This window comes from Falco biarmicus, chromosome 4, assembly GCF_023638135.1.
Source record: "Falco biarmicus isolate bFalBia1 chromosome 4, bFalBia1.pri, whole genome shotgun sequence".
Classification (NCBI taxonomy): Eukaryota; Metazoa; Chordata; class Aves; order Falconiformes; family Falconidae; genus Falco; species Falco biarmicus.
In genome coordinates, this window is record NC_079291.1 from 62,045,754 (window position 1) to 62,062,483 (window position 16,730).

The 16,730-nt window shown below is 61.2% G+C and overlaps 2 protein-coding genes across 4 annotated transcripts; both read right to left on the bottom strand.

The window, feature by feature from the left end:
* Window positions 1–493: 493 nt before the first annotated feature.
* LOC130147198 (uncharacterized) lies at window positions 494–5,191 on the bottom strand. 3 transcript variants are annotated; one of them, XM_056334023.1, is made up of 5 exons: window positions 4,945–5,191; window positions 3,914–4,040; window positions 2,870–2,983; window positions 2,383–2,487; window positions 494–2,119 (listed from the first exon to the last, which is right to left on the bottom strand). In XM_056334023.1, the coding sequence occupies exons 1-5, from the start codon at window positions 4,960–4,962 to the stop codon at window positions 852–854; spliced, it is 1,632 nt and encodes a 543-aa protein (XP_056189998.1). In that variant the 5' UTR covers window positions 4,963–5,191; the 3' UTR covers window positions 494–851. The 3 variants fall into 3 exon arrangements, with proteins under 3 accessions (XP_056189998.1, XP_056189999.1, XP_056190000.1); XM_056334024.1 differs by having other exon boundaries at window positions 3,914–4,083; window positions 4,945–5,190; XM_056334025.1 differs by having other exon boundaries at window positions 494–1,975; window positions 4,945–5,185.
* Window positions 5,192–11,734: 6,543 nt separating this feature from the next.
* Window positions 11,735–15,196, bottom strand: LOC130147205 (oocyte zinc finger protein XlCOF26). Its single transcript, XM_056334032.1, has 3 exons — window positions 15,087–15,196; window positions 13,629–14,352; window positions 11,735–12,806 (listed from the first exon to the last, which is right to left on the bottom strand). Exons 2-3 carry the CDS (start codon window positions 14,317–14,319, stop codon window positions 12,640–12,642), a joined length of 858 nt encoding a protein of 285 aa, XP_056190007.1. The 5' UTR covers window positions 14,320–14,352; window positions 15,087–15,196; the 3' UTR covers window positions 11,735–12,639.
* Between the last annotated feature and the right edge of the window lie 1,534 nt (window positions 15,197–16,730).

Genomic DNA, 16,730 nt, shown 5'->3' on the forward strand with positions numbered 1-16,730 from the left:
TACTTCAGGTGGTGAGTCCCGCCCGAAGGGGGCCTTCCCTCCCGTGACCCGGAAGTCGTACGGCTGCCCCAGAACCCCCTGCGCCACACCGCCCCACGTGTCACCACCCGCCTGCGCGATTGGCCGCTCTCACCGGCGGCGCCATTTTGTGGCGCCCCTGCGGGGCCCGGCCATGGCGGCGGCCCTGTGACCCCCACCGGGACAGGCCTGCCGCGGCGGGGGCCGAGTCTGGCCCGCAGGGGGCACCGGGGCCATTCCTCATCCTGCCGCGAGTGCAACCCCTGCTTTGAGAGCCGTGGCCACAAAGGCGTGGACAAAACACGCCACCCCACGAGCTCCACTCCCCTCACGCTGCATCAGTCAATCCCGAGAAAACACAGAGGGCGCGAACACCCCGGGGATTCCTCCCCGCCAGGGCCCAGCAAGCAGCTGCTCCATTGTGAGCACAGTTAGCACACAGATGGACCCGCCAGGGGCTGTGACAACACTGACAATAATTTAGAATAGTTTAATAAGCAGACAGGAAGAACCGCTGCAATCAAGCGCAGCCCAGCCAGAAACAGTCTGACCAGGTGCCTGTTCACACATGGCTGTCCATCCTTCCCCCTCTGCACCATTTTTCCATGCTTCCTCATTTTATCCACACCAATCCTTCCCTTCCCCTTGGCCTTTCCCCCTGAGCCTCCCAGCATGATGGCTCCCCAGCAGGCACTGCACCCCAAGTTTTATACCCACTGATCTGCCCCTACATCCCTTTCAGAGCGTTTCTTCTCTCAGATCGCTTCAGTGGGTTTTGCTGCAGGGAAGACAGTCCCGACTGTCAGCTCGACAGGTCCCCGCAGTGCCACCCATCAGCTGTCGATCTGAATGATGATGGGCCACCGATCCTTACACTGAGAGCAGCCATGAAGCTCAAAGTTCTGGTGTACAGAGTCCAATAAGCGGTCAACAGTCTGCATCAATAGTTTGTGTGCATCACGCAGTGATACATAATTTGAATTCACTACTTCACATTCTTCAATGTTTTGCTTAGTGCAGGGGCTCTGGACCTGCAGTGTGCTCTGCACCTCATGATGTACAGGCACCTTGGGCTGTGTCACTTTGCTCTTCACCTCTGCAGCTGCATTTGAGGGTGGGGGTTCAAAAGACACCGCAAGGGCACCGAGTGCTTCTGGCGACAGCCCTAGGGAGCTACCTTCACTCTGATGCTTGGGGGACACAGCTTTCTGATTTGCAGGAGAACAAAATGCCTCACATGTTCCCTTTGCAGGGTTGTCTTCTGCCTTAGCAGGAGGGGCAGCAGGCTCAGGTGGACAGGCGGGGCTAGAGGAGCCTTGAGGCAACTTCAGCCTCTTGCTGTCAAAAGACTTGTAATGCCACAGAATTCTGTTGGCTTTCCTGATGATTCGCTCTGTTTGGGTTCTTCGCTTTTCCAGCCTGTGCAGCATGACCCGAGCCTTACCAGTAAGACGATCAATTTTTTTAACTCTACCCTGATAAGCAATCCCTTGTACGTGATGGTTCTGGTGGCCCTTAAACACCGAGACACCAACCTCGTGGCTTCTGCAGTAGTTGTGCTCTCTCACAGGACACAGCTGTGAGGCGCAATGCAAGAGCCATGTCTCCCTCACACAGTAACAGTGGTCTTTCAAAATAATCTCATTCAGTTCCTTGACAGACAGTTTCCTGTTTCCCTGCAGAAATGTCACTTTTCCCAGGGCGCGCTGACTTTTTGGGCCACTCCTCTGAAACCTCTCCCTAGGCTCACCATCCAGGTGCTCCCAAGGATGTGCCTTCTTGTTCTGCTGTTCTGTCACTGGCTGAAGGGGGAATCCTCTGCTCTGGGTTGTGCTTGCCGTGACCTCTTTTTCATCTTCTCCTCTCTCCCCAGGACACAAGGCTGTCTGTGCCTTCTTTCCGCTTTCCACTGGCCCCGCTCCTCTGCCAGCCGCCTCCGACAGCGACTCACTCTGACCTGCAAGACACCTGAACTTGTTCAGCAGTCTGGAAGACTGGAGACACCACTGCATGCACCATCCTCCTGCTGAGACTGGGTTGGGAAGAGTTTGCCTTCTTCCTGGTGGGGGCATTGTGGCAGGACAGGGAGAGAGGGGCCGTACTGAATGGGGGAGACACTGAAAGTAAGAAAAATCCACTCTCCCTGGTTCAGGGGCCACCCATGACACACGTCCCTGTCCTCCACCTGGCTGGACAGGGGAGTTGAGCTCTGCCTGAGCATGCTGCATGCACAGGACAGGAGAACTCCTGGCAGCACTGACCGGGTACAGCGCAAGCAGCTGAGGACAGGGACGGGGCTGGAGCCCACCTCAGGCTCTTTGCTCCAGAGTCCGGTGGTGAGCAAGAAGGGGGACCGGGACTCACCTTGGAAGGGTGTCTGTGTCTTCTCCTCCTGCATGCAACGCTCACCAGCACAGGGCCACCAGCCCAAGGGAGGCTCTTCCAGCCAGCTCACATCCCTGCCATACCCTGTAGGGAAACCAGACGGACATCACCTTCCCAGCATGGGAAGCCCTGCCATGGGGCTGGAGGAAGATGATGAAGAAGCCCTGTCCACCATCAGCAGCCAGAAAGCCTCCACCTCTGCAGAGTTGCAGCGTTTGCACAGGGAGAGAGGCAACCTCCGTTTCCCTTGGATGTTGCTACTGTGTGGGGAGGGCTGCAGGGCCAGAGGGAAAGGAGAGAGATACCTCACAAGAGACCATGGGGAGGGAAAGGATTTGGACAGGAGAGCAAGCGGGAACCCTGGAGACATGCTGGGCACTGCTACAGAAAAAGAGAAGCTTGGAGTGGCCTTTGGAACATGCCACCACGCCCTGGTGAGCCAAGGGGTTGGATTGTTCCTGCTCACCTGGAGAGGGGCAGTCAGGTCCGTCCCACATCACTGGGCTGTGCGGCATGCAGAGCCACGGCTCTTCCCCATGCTCTATCCGGTACAAAATGTCAGGTTTTGGGCCTGGATAACCTGGGGGGCAGAACAGAGCATGTCATTCTAACACAAATGGCAGCAATAAACTGTTAACATGAAAAAATAAAGGTCTTCTCTGTGACCCCAAGCTGCACTGCACCGTGACCAGAAGAGGCCAAGAAGAAGCAACACCAGAACATGGGGGGGGGGGGGGGGGGGGGGGGGGAAGAAAAAAAAAAAAAAAAAAAAAAGAGATACTGGAGCTGTGGCTGGAGATTAATTTGCAAGGGCAGAGCCCTGATGGGAATACGGGAACCAACTCCCAACTCTACTGACAGGATTTTCCTGCGAGGGGTTATTTGCTGCTCAGCCTAGGAGCAGCTTCTGGGCATGGGATGTCCTCCCAGGTGCCTGGCCCAGACCCTTTATGCTGGTAATCAGAGATCTCTGTCCTGTTGTGGTGGCAGTGGGACCTCACTGGTTCAGGGAACTGTACTGTCCTCTGACAGGTGTGAAATCCTTCCCTGTGAGGGCGGCGAGGTGCCAGCACAGGCTGCCCAGAGCAGCTGTGGGTGCCCCAGCCCTGGCAGTGCCCAAGGCCAGGCTGGACAGAGCTTGGAGCCACCGGGGCTGGGGGAAGGGGTCCCTGCGTGTGGCAGGGGTGGGACCAGATGGTCTTTAAGGTCCCTTCCAACCCACATCATCTGCCTGTGGCCAGGACCCCCCAGTGGGTCCCTGACTGCCCTCAGGGGAGACAGCTCACCTGCCGTTGTTTTCAGAGGCAGCCATCAGCTCAACAAGACCCAAATCCTGCATTTTTCCAGCACTAAACTCCCCCAGGAGCACAGGTGCTGGAAGCAGTTACCCCCACGCTGCAGCCATAGCTCTGATCAGCCCCTCAGAAGGAGTCAAATGTAACAAAATCCCTGCCCCAGCTGTGCCCTCCCTGGATGCAGCCTGAACCCAGTAGTTAAAGCTTTGGGTTACCCAGGGACGTCAAGAGCTTGTAGTTGTCCAGCATGACGCTGCAGTACAGATCCCTCTGTCTCACTGCAATGGCCTCCCACTCCGCTCGGCTCAGATAGACAGCGACGTCCTCAAAGGTCACTGGCTCCTGCCACACAAGGATTGCACGAGGAATTGCAGAACTGCACCACCTTTGGACAGGGAAGCCCACCACCGTGTGGGAGAGGGGGTTCTTATATGTTTTATTTTCCAGGTGCTACTTCCACCCTTGGGTGAAAAACCAAATCATGCAGTTTTAAGCACCAATGAACAGCACTTTCTGAGGAAGCTGCATGCCCCAGAGGGGGGTGGGGGATAAGGATCTTAGGGATTTTAGTAGAGCCTGTAGGCCAGGACAAAGGCGGAAAGAGGATAGATTGAGATCAGATATGAGGGAGAAACTCTTCCCTGTGAGAGCAACAAGGCACCGGCACAGGCTGCTCAGACCAGCTGTGGGTGCCCCAGCCCTGGCAGTGCCCAAGGCCAGGCTGGACGGGGCTGGGAGCCACTGGGGCTGGGGGAAGGGGTCCCTGTGTGTGGCAGGGGTGGAACTGGGGGGTCTTCAAGGTCCCAACCCAAACCATTCAGGGATTCTGCAATCTTCAGAGAACGACGCCTCAGCGAGATGCTGCCTAGAGCTTGGCTCTATTTCCTGGCAGCCCATGGTGCACCAGCAGCTGGAGCCACCCACACGGACCTGCTGCAGCCATCGCACCACATGCCACAGGCCAGGCTCTGGCTTTGTGTGGCCATATGACTGAAAATGTGGCATGGCAGGGCCAGCTAGTGAGGCCATGCTGGGGGCGCAGGTGGGGGGTTAGGGGGGGTTTAGCTCAGGGGGTGGCATGAGGCCACGCTGTGGCTAGGCCAGGGGGCCAGCAGTGCCAGCCATGATGGTAGCCACTGCGCAAGGCTGCAGGGAGGCGGGAGGGGGGTACAGAGCTTCAGGCATTGAGGGCTGCGGCACTGGGGAGGGCACAGCAGGCCATCCTGCACCAGGGCACGGCTCCTACCTGCGTGTGCCCCGCCATGGCAGCCGGGGGAGCACTGCCCGGGGTCTCTACACGGCGCTACTAGCGTGCCTTCCTCCCGTAGGCTCTATGCCGGAAGTAGGCCACACGATGCGAGCGGCCGCGCCACTTCCGCGCGAGTCCCTCCTCCCGCCGGCACAGCCCCACACGTGTCCGGCCAGAGCCCCGCGCCTCCCGGAAGTAGGCCGCGCCAACCAGAGGCGTGGCTAGCGTGCACATGGCCTGCGGAAGCACTCGCGGAGGAGGGGCCGCAGATGGACCGCGCTACTGTCGGCGCCGCCATTTTGAACGTCGCCCTCCTGTCACGTGACCGCCAGCGAGGCTGCCATTGGCCCGTCGGGGCCGCCACAGGGGGCGGCTTCATGGACAGCTCGCAGGTTGGCCCCGGCTGGTGGTAGCCGATGCTGGGGGTCCTCTCCTTGGTGAGTGCCCGCAGGTGGCACCAAGCTGGGGGGAGCACTAACCTGCCAGGGGGCTCTTGCAGGGGGTCTGGGCGGGCAGGCTGGCTGAGGGGCCAAGCCCAGCTGTGTGAGGGTCACCCCAGCCCCATGCCAGGCCCTGCCAGGGGGTCACACCAGCCCCAGGAGCTGGGGGCAGGGGGCTGGGGACTGCCCGGCGGGGAAGGGGCTGGGGGGCAGCAGCTGGGCACGAGCCCCCCGCATGCCCAGGTGGCCAAGGGGGCCAGCAGCACCCTGGCTGGTGTCAGACACGGCGTGGCCAGCAGGGCCGGGGCAGTGCCCGTCCCCCTGCGCTGGGCACTGGGGGGGCCGCCCCTCGGATGCTGGGCTCAGTTTGGGCCCCTCAGCACCAGCCAGACCCTGAGGGGCTGGAGCGTGTCCAGAGCCGGGAAGGGGCTGGGGCACCAGCCTGGGCGGGGGGGTGGCTCAGGGAACTGAACTGAGCCTGGGGCCTAGACAAGCAGCACTCAGGAAGGTGGGCATGGTTTCCAAGCACAACCCCCGTATGTAGCTGGAGCCTGGCAAGGCCAGGGAGGTACTGGGGCTCATCCTGTCCCACTAGTGGCACCTGCTGAGCCCTAGCAACACTTTCACCTTAAAAAAAACATGTTTGGCAGGGACCACTCATAATCATAGAAGCACAGACTCACTGAGGTTGGGAAAGACCTTTAAGATCATAAAGTCCAACCATTAACTGGGCACTGCCAAGCCCACTGCTAAACCATGTCCCTACCAGAGGTGCAGCTACTTCATGAATAGCCTTTATATTTTGGTGTATGGACACCCAGCCTGGGAACTTTGAAGCCAAAACTTGTTCCAGTAAAAGCCTCTTCAGTCTGATGAGCCCAGAAAATGGGCAGCCCTGCTCTTGTGTGACTGAAGAGGACAGAGCTGATGTGCTAGCTGTGGGCACGGAGCAGTGGGGAGAAGAACCCAACTGAAACATGACCCATAGCAAGGAGGTGATGTTTTTCCATACTTGCCCATTTCTGTGACCGTTGTGCAGATTCTGCTGTTAAAGAGTACAGGAGTGGCTCCTTGATGAAAGCCAATACAAGGCAGTTTGCTCAGTGCAGCTGATTTGCAATTCAGAGAAATCTCTTCCCACACACGTTCTCTCTAACATGCCCTGCTACACTTGACAGGCAGCAGTTAAACTCCAGCCATCATATCTGGAGGAGAAAACCCAAACCGTCAGAAGCTGCAAAATTCAAAGTGTGGCACAAAGTGCACAGGTGACTTTGGTAAATAGTTTTAAATTATGCTACTGTTATTCCTGGAGCACCAAGGGGAAGAAACAAGATTGTTATACCTGCTTTTAGGGTGTGGGTTGTGATTTTCATGAATAAGGAATATTGACTTGGCCAGTAGTTCTTTCCAAATGAGAACTGAAAGTCAACAGAGATGGAAGTTTTGATTGTGTTTCCATAATGGCAGTTTAATAAATGGCTTGTTTTCAAGTTTGTTTGTACTGGTATCACACACTGGGTCATTACAGGAACATTAACTTCTCACGGTTATCTGCACCCTAAAAATATCTTGGTCAAAAGAGTGAAAAAGCAGTTCTCTGTCCTGCCTGAATGTTTTTAGAAGGAAATTCCTTCATTTTAACATCAATGAAGTTTTTTTAAAAGTTATTTTCCTCTAAACTTGTCATGAGTCTTCCACATACTTTCTGATTACTTAAGCCATTTTTAATCCTTTGCTTATTTTTCTGAAAGGAAATTAGAATAGAATATAATAGAAGTAGAATAGAGTAAAATAGAACAGAGGTAGAAAATAATAGAGTAGAATTAGAGTAGAATAGAAATAGAAAGGAATAGAAAAAGAAAAAAGGAAAGGGAAAGAGAAGGGAAGAAAAGGAAAAGAAAGGAAAGGAATAGAAGAATTCCATTGGAAGGGACCTACACAGATCATCTAGTCCAACTGCCTGACCACTTCAGGGCTGACCATACCATGCAGGATTTAGAAATGCTGTACTTGTCCCAGTTTTTTTGTTTTGATTATGGTTTGTTCTGTCTGGTGGCTTTACAATGGCATTTCCCAGTTGTGACGAGGGCTGTAGCTGGTTTCTCATGTAACTTTTTTCACTGTGCTGCTGAGCCGTGGGAGGCTCAGTTGGATGGCGATCAGACCCCATTCCCCAGGGAGCAGAGGTGTTTCAGCCCTGTGAACTCTATGGGGATGGCACTGTGGGGGCTGTCCTGGGCCACGGGCAGGGCAAGGGCAGCCTCCCGCTCAGATCACCCGGGCCTGTGGGCTGTTTAGGGAACATGGACAGGGAGCGAGGAGGTGGAGCTGCCCTTTGTGCAAAAGCTGAGGTTATCTGTGCTTCCCTTTGCCTGCCCTGAGCTTCGCTATCTGCAAACCCTGGAGCTTGCTGCATCCACGGGAAAAGCCTATTCACAGGGCCTTTGGTTGAGGGCTCACACCCTGGGCTGGTTTCACAGAATCCCAGAACGGTTTGGGTTAGAAGGGTCCTTAAAGACCCCCCAGTCCCACCCCTGCCACACGCAGGGACCCCTTCCCCCAGCCCCGGTAGCTCCCAGCCCCGTCCAGCCTGGCCTTGGGCACTGCCAGGGCTGGGGCACCCACAGCTGCTCTGGGCAAACACCAATTAGCAGACCATGCCAACAGCTGTTAAGTGACTACTGCTGCAGAGGAAGTTCCAAGGCAAACAGGACATCCCAGAGACTAAGTGTTTCCCAGCCACCCTTTAGAGAGGATTTTCTCAAAGAAAAAAACCAGATAGAGCATCTCACCGTAAGGAAAACAGTCTTTGGACTCTCCTTTGCATCATAACACATTGATGGACACTTTGCAAAACAAAGTGTTCTTTTCTATTACAAAGGGACACATTCGGCTACCAAGAGAGTCAGAAGGTATGTATGTGTGACAGCAAGATTATTGTGAACATCCTGATTTAACTCTGGGTTTCTAGTCCTGGCAGTAATAATAAATGCTATTTGAAAATTAGGATGACAACTTTAGGCACGTTGTAGCCCAGGGATTTTGGTAGCCCAGCCCATGCCCACACTGTGCTGCGTCTTTGTGCTGACCACAAACCTCCAGCCTATGGCCGTGTGTCTGGCGCCTTGAGCAGGAGCTAAAACTGTGGGGTGGGCAGGGCTGGAAGGGCCGAGGGAAGGGATGCTGTCTGGAGGGACCTGGGCAGGCTGGAGAGGTGACTTCATGGGGTTCAACAGGTCAAGCGCAAAATCCTGCACCCAGGTCAGGGCACCCCGAGTATCAGGGGCTCTGCCCCTCTGCCCCGCTCTGCTGAGACCCCCCTGCAGCGCCGCCTCCAGCTCCGGGGCCCCCAGCATAAGGAGGGCACGGACCTGTTGGAGCGGGGCCAGAGGAGGCCACGGAGATGGCCAGAGGGCTGGAGCCCCTCTGCTGCGCAGCCGGGCTGGGAGCGCTGGGGCTGGGGGAAGGGGGCCCTGCGCGTGGCAGGGGTGGGACGGGGGGGTCTTTAAGGTCCCTTCCAACCCAAACCGTTCTAGGATTCTGTGACTGGTGTGCCCTGCAGTCCTGGGCTACTCCTGGTACCACTGCATGCCGCCGTTGGTGCCCATACGATGCTCCCAGTGTTGTCGCAGGCACCAGCCCCAGGCACAGCCCGGCACAGCATGGCACAGCCGGCAGCAGCTCCTGGGCTGGCTGAGGCCACCACAGCCCCGCTGTCCTCGGAGCTGTACCCCAGGGGGTGTGCTGCTCTGGCATGACACTCCCAGGGAGGGATGCTCGGTGCTGTGCCCTGGTCCCCTCAGGGGTGGGAGAGCATGGGGGACATACTGCTCCAGAGTCCCCATCATTTCAGGAGCAGTTTGGGTCAGTGGAAAGCAGGATGGGTGAAACAGCAGCCTGTGGTGGTGCTCCTGTGGGGGGGCTGCCCCATGAGAGCTGCTTCAGCCCAAGACCCCCGTGGGAAGGAGGATCTTGCATGTCCTTGGGGGTGAGCGGTCCGGCTGTGGGGCTGGGGCAGCTCCAGCAGGGCTCTGCCAGGCAGCCACCACGTGGCAGCCGGCTCATGGGCTGACACCTCCCCAGGGGACCCGTTTCCCACCATGAAGGAGACTTGCTAAGCCTCAGGCATCTCTGGGGCCCCCGGATGCCGCACTCCATTACCGGGGTCTTGCATGTCCCCACCCCCTGCCCTCCGGGGGCCTCCAGCCACCTGCGGCTCCGGGGGCCCTGCAGGATGTGTGTGCCCCGGCCAGGTGCAGTGAAAGCCCCAAACTGCACAGGAATGGGGAAGAAGCTGAGTTCAGCCTGTTACTGGAAATGAAAGGGGTGGGAAGGAGAAAGGGAGACCTTGCCCACCAGCGTGGCCAAGCTGGGGCAATGACGTCCCCCTAGTGGGGTGGGTGACCTGTCCTGTGACACTGGGTTTCCCCCAAAACCTCTCTGGGTTCTCAGATGTTTGTGATTTCTGCCACTGGGGATGTTCCCCTGTTCCCATCTGTGTAGGCATGACCCACGTCCTGCCTTTCCGTGGCCCCCCTGCCTCTGCAGCCCACTGGGACCTGCCACGGGGACTGGCTGCTTGAAGGTGGCAAGACACACTGGCACCCTCCCTGGCCCCCAGAACCTGCCTGAGCTCACGCTCCAGCTTGGCTCTGGTACCTGCCAACCCCGGCCCCCGATGGCCCCAGTACCTGCCTGCTGGCGTGGGGGGGCAACTCTGGCCACGGAGCCCCTGGAGCAGAGCTGCAACACCGGGTGTCAGCATGGAGAACAGCAGGGCTGGGGCACTGGGACATCGGGACACTGGGTGTTGGGAACATCGGAATAAGGGACATGGGGACACAGGGACCTCAGAGACTCAGGGATCCCAAGGATCCACCAACTGCAGAGATCGAGGGCCACACAGTCCCAGAGAATCAGAGATCCCAGGGATGTCATGGACCCCAGGACATGGGACTGCCCCCCACGCATGCACAGCCTCGGGTGATGGTGCTGCAGGGGGGCCCAGTTCCGCCGATGGTTTTCCTCATTGGCAGCTTGGGCGCTCTGTGTTGGCGGCTGCACGAGGGCAGGTGTCAGGCAAAAGGGAACCGCTGCCGTAAAACCAGTGAGGGCGGCAGGGGCAGAGCCTGGCAGTGAGGAGAGGCAGGGCAGGGGTGGGAGGTGCTGAGCTGGGGATGTGCTGGGATGGTGACTGTGTTGCCTGAGTTTCTGGGGCAGGGACAGCCATGGGGCACCAGGACGTTCCTCTTGCCCACCACAGCCCATATGCTGGCAGCAGAGCTTCAGCCATGCTCCCCACACTGGCAGCCAATGCCCTTTGCCCACTGCATAAGCCGTGCCAGGAACCTGCTCTGGCACAGCACCCTCAACATACCGGTGATGAGTGGTGCTCCAGCGGCACCAAGCACAAAAAGGATTTCCTGGGTGCCCAGGGCTGGCAGCACCCAGGGTGGGGTGCTTGGGGGCCAGCAGTGAAGGCTGAGCTCATGGCACAGCCCCAGCTCACCACAGCAGCCAGCACGCCAGGCCTGAGCCCGTGGAGGTGTCCCCAAGCTCATGCTGGGTGTTCCCCTGCTCTGGCTGCTGCTCATCCCAGTGACATCCCTCCCTGGGGATAGTGGCGGTGTGGGCACGCTCTGCCGGTCCCCAGTACAGGGTCCAGCGACAGTGGTAGGCACCGAGCCAGGCAAGGGGAGGCTGGGACGGATGCCTGCACGGGGCTCGCTGCAGAGGGTGAGCTGGTGTCTCGCTCCACCACCATCCCACCAGTGACGTGGGGCCTTTGGCAACCTGGAGAGCCCGGAAAAGTGAGTGGGAGACAGGAGCAAACACCACTACAGCCGGCACAAGGCTCAAACGCCCACTCACGAGAGAGAAACGCCCCCCGGCCATGCCAGAGGGCAAGGAGCCACATGGAGCCGGTGCCTTGATGAGTGGGGCCATGCGGCCTGTTGCTCACTGGCAGGCGGTGGTGCAGAGCTGGTCACACCAGCATCCAAGGGGCTCCATCCCCAATGAGGGGTGGCCTCAGTGAGCCTGAGCAGCGGCTGCCCTTGCCCCCCACCCCCAGCCCCAGCAGAGCAGCCCCTGCCGCTGTGCAGCACCCAGAGCCATCACTCGAATGTGGTTCCTGGCTTGACTGCACATTGTGAACCACAACCATGGAACGTGACTTGGGGGTTTTGCTAAATACATGTTTGCATTTGTTCTCCAGGACACCCCGGTGGGGTCGGAGTGCCGATGGGAAGGCCGGGACAGTTCTCCCAGCTCTGCTCTGCATGCCCAGCACAGGGATGGGCTGACCCAGCAGGGCCCCCCATGTTCCCAGTGAGATAGAGACGTGGGATTTTCCAGGCTTTAATTCGTTTAATGATACATATCGAAGTACCTGCATTTCCACACAACAGCAGCAAAGGAGATGGTGGGGGGACAGGGCAGTGCGGGGGGTCCCTGTGCAGGCACCCGTGAGGGCTTCGCTCCTTGTCTGGGAGTACTGGGAGCTGGGGGGAAGCGCGTGGGCAGCGTGGTGCCAGCCCACCAGGACGGCCCTGTGCTGAGTGACACGCTCGGGGAACAACGTCCCTGGGTTTGGAAAATGCATTTCTGCTGCTCTGGTTCATTGTTCCGTGCATGGAGCATCCTGCCCCGGGACAGGCAGTGCTGCTGGCACCAGGTGAAGGCTGGGGTGTTGTGAAGTGCCACATGTCCCCCCCCATGGGGACACTTACCCTGGACACTTGACCTGGATCCTGCGGCTGGCCCAGGGCGTCACACAAGGGTGCAGGGAGGGTCTGCAGGAGGGAGCCCTGGCCCAGCTCCCTCAGGATTCAGCAGTGACCAGGACGTTGGCCTCATCAGGAGCCAGAGCTGTGCCATGTGCCAGTCCTCTCCCGCAGCCGCATGTGCCCGGCATGGCAGAGGTTTTCCTACCCTGGTGCATCTCATTTCTCCCAGCCAGGCTCTGGCTCGCCACCGCGGTTTGGTGTCAGAGTGGAGACTTCCCACCCTGCGTCCTCCCTGCTGCCCTCACCCCACACCTTCTTGGCCAGGTGCTACCCGCCGCTGTCATCCTTCAGCTCCTCACCGCTGGTACCATGCTGGGACCTCTGCGCTGCCTGGGCTGGGGGTCTCTGCCTTGCCGCAGCAGGGTGCAGCCCCCTACCTCAATGCAGTCCCTCCTCCATGCTGGAGCTGCTGCCAGTGGGGAAGCAGTCTCCACCCTCGAGCTTTGTGTTTTATTTAATTTTTATTTCGTGTGATTTCTGTGCCACTGGGGGCTCTCCGTGCAGCCGGGGCGAGCCACTGCCTCCTCCTCTTCATGCCCGGTGGTGCAGCTCCATCCCTGCAGGATGTGGCATGGGGCTGGCAGCTGCTGAGGTCCGGCTCTGCTCTGGCAGTCACAGCTGTCATTTCCTGGGTGAGCAATCACAGCAGAGGTTACCCTGCGCCAGCACCAGGCACTTCAGCCATGCTGGCTGGCGAGTGGGTTCACCGCAGTGGACTGCAGCCATGCCAGCCAGGGCAGGGGGACGGCGTGCGGATGCCCTGGGGAAACCTCCCTCCTCTTCCTCCTCCTCCTCCACGGTCTCTCACCCTGATCCAAGGGGTTTAGGCTGCAGCACGAGGCTGCACCACTGTGGTGCTGGGCAAGGGGGAGGAAGGGCTCCCAGGGAACTGCGCAGGCTGCATGAGGCTCCTCCTGGCACAGGGGACAGGAGAGCCTGAGGCTCCTGGTGCTGGTAGGAATGGCCTCCTAGCCATCAGGAGAAAAAACCCAGCAGGAGGACGAGGGGTGGGAAGCAGGCGAGCAGCACGGCCCTGGGCGTTCCCTGGCATCCTGTCAGGCTGGACACGGCTGTGTGTGCGGCTGAGCCGTGTGATGTGCCCCGAGCAGGTATGCTGGTGGCTCCCTGCACCGTGCCGACAGCACTGTCCTGTAACCCCAGGGAAGCGTCTAGTGACCCCCAGCTCCCGCAGGACAGAATTCCCCATTGCAGGAGGGAGTGCGAGTGGAGCACCCTGTGGTGGGAACTGGCTGAGGGGGGCAGCCCCAAAGGTGGCATGGGCACCGCAGGACCTGTGGTTGGAGGGGGGCCGGTGTGGGCAGGGGGTGCCGAGGTGGGGCGGGGGCTCATGTGAGGGCAGCCCCGGCCCCATGGGTGCACTGGTGCGCGGTGAAGTTGCCCTTCTGGGCAAAGCTCTGGCCACACTGGGCGCAGGTGAAGGGGGCCTCACTGGTGTGGGTGCGCCGGTGGATCCTCAGGGAGCCCTTTTGGCTGAAGGTCTTGCCGCAGTCGGGGCAGGTGAAGGGCCGCTCCCCACCATGGCTGCGCTGGTGCATGGCCAGGCTGCTCCTGCAGCCGAAGCTCTTCCCACACCGGGCACAGGCGAAGGGGCCGCCGGCTGCCTCATGAGGCTCTGGCGAGCGGCTGCCGCCGGGCTGGACATCCGTGTCAGTGGTGGTGCCAGGCCGGTCCTCGGCGTGGGTGCGCTGATGGTTGAGGAGGAAGCGCTGCTCACGGAAGCGCTTCCCGCAGCGCTGACAGGAGAAGGGCTTCTCACCGCTGTGGATGCGCTGGTGGGTGAGCAGGTTCTGCTTGAGGCTGAAGCTCTTCTGGCAGACGCCGCACTGGTAGGGACGCTCCCCAGTGTGGATGCGCTGGTGGATGATGAGGTTGTGCTTGAGGCTGAAGGCTTTGCCACACTCGGCACAGATGAAGGTGCGTTCCCCAGCGTGGTGCTTCTGGTGTCGGGCAAGGCTGGGCTGCTGGCCGAAGCATTCCCCGCAGAGGATGCACTTGAACTCCTTCTCCGCCTCCTCCTCTGCCTGGCTGTGGATCACCAGCGCCTTCTCGTCCCCCAGCCCCTCCTCGCCGCCTGGGAAGGCGAAGGGGCTCTCGCCCATGGGCGAAGCCAGGTCTGTCATGGGCACCCACTGTGAGTCACGGCACCCGCATCCCTGGGGGGGGGAAACACCAGGGCTGCAGCCCCCGCACTGGCCCTGCGCCTCTGCCGACCGGCCAGGCTGGGCTGTGCCAGGACCACCAGCACCCACCGAGCCACCCCTGGGGTGCTCCCACCCACCTGTGCCCCCTGCCCTGCCCCGGCTGCCGTGTCGAGGTATCCCAGTGTGGGTGGTACAGGGGGTACAGGGGATGTAGGGGGTACAGGAGGTGTGGGTGGTATGGGGGATATGAGGGATATGGGGGATATGGGAGCTGCAGCAGCCCCGAGGGGGAAGGTGCCAGGGCCCGGCCTCAACGGGAGCAGCAATGAGGGCCGAGCCAGGCCGGGCTGGGCCAAGCCGGGCAGAGCACACCCGAGCAGAGCTGAGCCCACCCAAACCAAGCCAGGCTGAGCCCAGCCGAGCCGAGCCCACCCGCGCCGGGCGAGCCCAACCGAACCGAGACGGGCCCACCTGGGCTGAGCCGAGCCGAGCCGAGCCGAGCCGAGCCCAGCGGGGCCGGGCCCACCCGCGCCGCCCGCGCCCGCCCCGCTCCCGGCTCCCCCCGCGCAGCCCGGGCCGGCGGCTCCCACGCGTGTCCGCGGCGCTTCCAGGCGGGGGGGCCGGCCCGGGGCCGGCCGGAGCGCGGGTTGGGGGGTCCCGGTCCCCGTCCCCGCTCCCCCCGCCCCGCCCTCGGGGCTCCCCGGTGCCCCCCGGCGGCGCGTCTGCCCCCCCTCCCCGGCACCGACCTGCCCCGCTCCGCCGCCGCGCCGCGTCCCGCCGGCCCCGCCCGCCTGACGCACCGGCGCCCGTCACCCCGGCCTTGCGGCGGCTCCGCCCGCGGGCCCCGGCGGAGCGGGCCCGGCAGCACCCCCGGACCCCTCCCCAGACACCCCCCCCGCCCCAGCCCACCGCAGCGCGGCCCCCCCGGGCGCAGGGCCCGGCCTCAAGTGCTGCAAACCCCGGGGCCGGGAGCGGCGGGGGTCCCACGGGGGGACCGACCGGGGTGCTCAGCCACGTGGCTCCGAGCCCACGGGTGACTCGGGTGGGCGCGGGACTGCCGAGCGCCCCTTCACGCGGGAGTGGCCCCCTTGCGCCGGCCGGGGTCAGGGTCCTGGGTGCGTTCGGTGCCACAGGACCCTTGTCCAGCATGTGGGGCAGCTGTCGCGGCAGCTTCAGGGCTGGGACACCCTGGTGACAGCGAGTTACCCCAGCCCACGCGGGACCCGCAGCTTCTCCCACACTGAGACCGGCTCGCCTGTGCCGGGCCCGGCCATGCTGGGGGGCTGCCAGCATGGGGGGAACCCCCCACCAGCGCAGGGAGCTGCAGCCCGGTGGTGCCCGTGTGCCACCAGCCATCGTCAGGAGCACTGGCCCACGTTTTGGTGGTGGTGTGGCAGACATGACAGTTACCCTGGCACAAAGCTGGCGGTAGCACCGGTCCCTGCTGAGCCACAGGCTGGTGGTGATGGCAGCAGCGCTATGACACAGGCCCCACGGCACAGAGCCTGGCACCCGCCTGCCACACTAGGGCCGAGCACAGGGATGTCACGGGGACAGGAGCCCATGGCTGGGCACTGGGGCCACACCATGCAGGGCTTGGGGCCATGCTGGCCCTGAGCTCCTGCTGCAGCAGGGACCAGGCGTTTCTCCCTGTCGCGGTCTCCTGGCATCCCCAGCTGCCGCACTGGGGCACCGGCACCACCAGGAGCTGGTGGCACCACCTGCACCTCCAGGCCATAACTGAGCCTGGGTGTCCTGGAGAGGTTCAGTGGCCACAGAGCGCACGGGAGGGTGGCGGCAGCGCGGCACAGCCGGGGCCAGCCCTGGGCACCCGCCAGGCACGCTCGGCACAAAGGCTCCCTGCAGGCCGCAGCTTGTCAGCATTCGGCAGCCAGGCGGGCTGGGATGCCGTCGGCAGAGATTGCTATCACCCCATTGCCCAGGCCTGACATGCCGGGTGATGCCAAAACACCATCCACACCTGCCTTCCAGAGCCAAAGCCAGGAACTGGCTGGCGGGGGACAAGTGGGGACATGTCCCCTCCCCAAGGGGACTGTGACGACGAGTGCTGAAGCAGGCCGGGAGGTGACATCGCAGGTCTAGTGGGGACAGCCAGGATGCAGCTGGCAGCCACAGACCTGGTACTGCTCCCGTTCTGGTGGAGGTGTGCGGCCAGGGGCTGCCGTGGGACAGGACAGGGGACATCTGTCCGGGTACAGTGATAGGGGGATAGCCAGAGGTCACCTCGGCTTCATGTCCCCGCCAGAGCGTGGTGAGCAGCGCAGCCATGTGCAGCTCGTGGCTAAAGCACCCATGGAGCAGCCTGGGCAGTGCTGGGGGCATTCGCCAGGGAATGCCGTGCTCCGTGGGGCAAGGGGAGCCCAGGGGCC

Excerpts from the sequence above, each read along its gene's own strand:
- LOC130147198 (XM_056334023.1), bottom strand. Across the intron at positions 2,488-2,869 it reads ACCTGACTGCCCCTCTCCAG|GGTATGGCAGGGATGTGAGC; the intron begins GTGAGCAGGAAC and ends GTTTCCCTACAG. Across the intron at positions 2,120-2,382 it reads GACACAGACACCCTTCCAAG|TACGGCCCCTCTCTCCCTGT; the intron begins GTGAGTCCCGGT and ends TCCCCCATTCAG.
- LOC130147205 (XM_056334032.1), bottom strand. The coding sequence starts at position 14,319 with ATGACAGACCTGGCTTCGCCCATGGGCGAGAGCCCCTTCGCCTTCCCA. Across the intron at positions 12,807-13,628 it reads CCACCGGCGCACCCACACCA|GAAATGACAGCTGTGACTGC; the intron begins GTGAGGCCCCCT and ends TTGCTCACCCAG.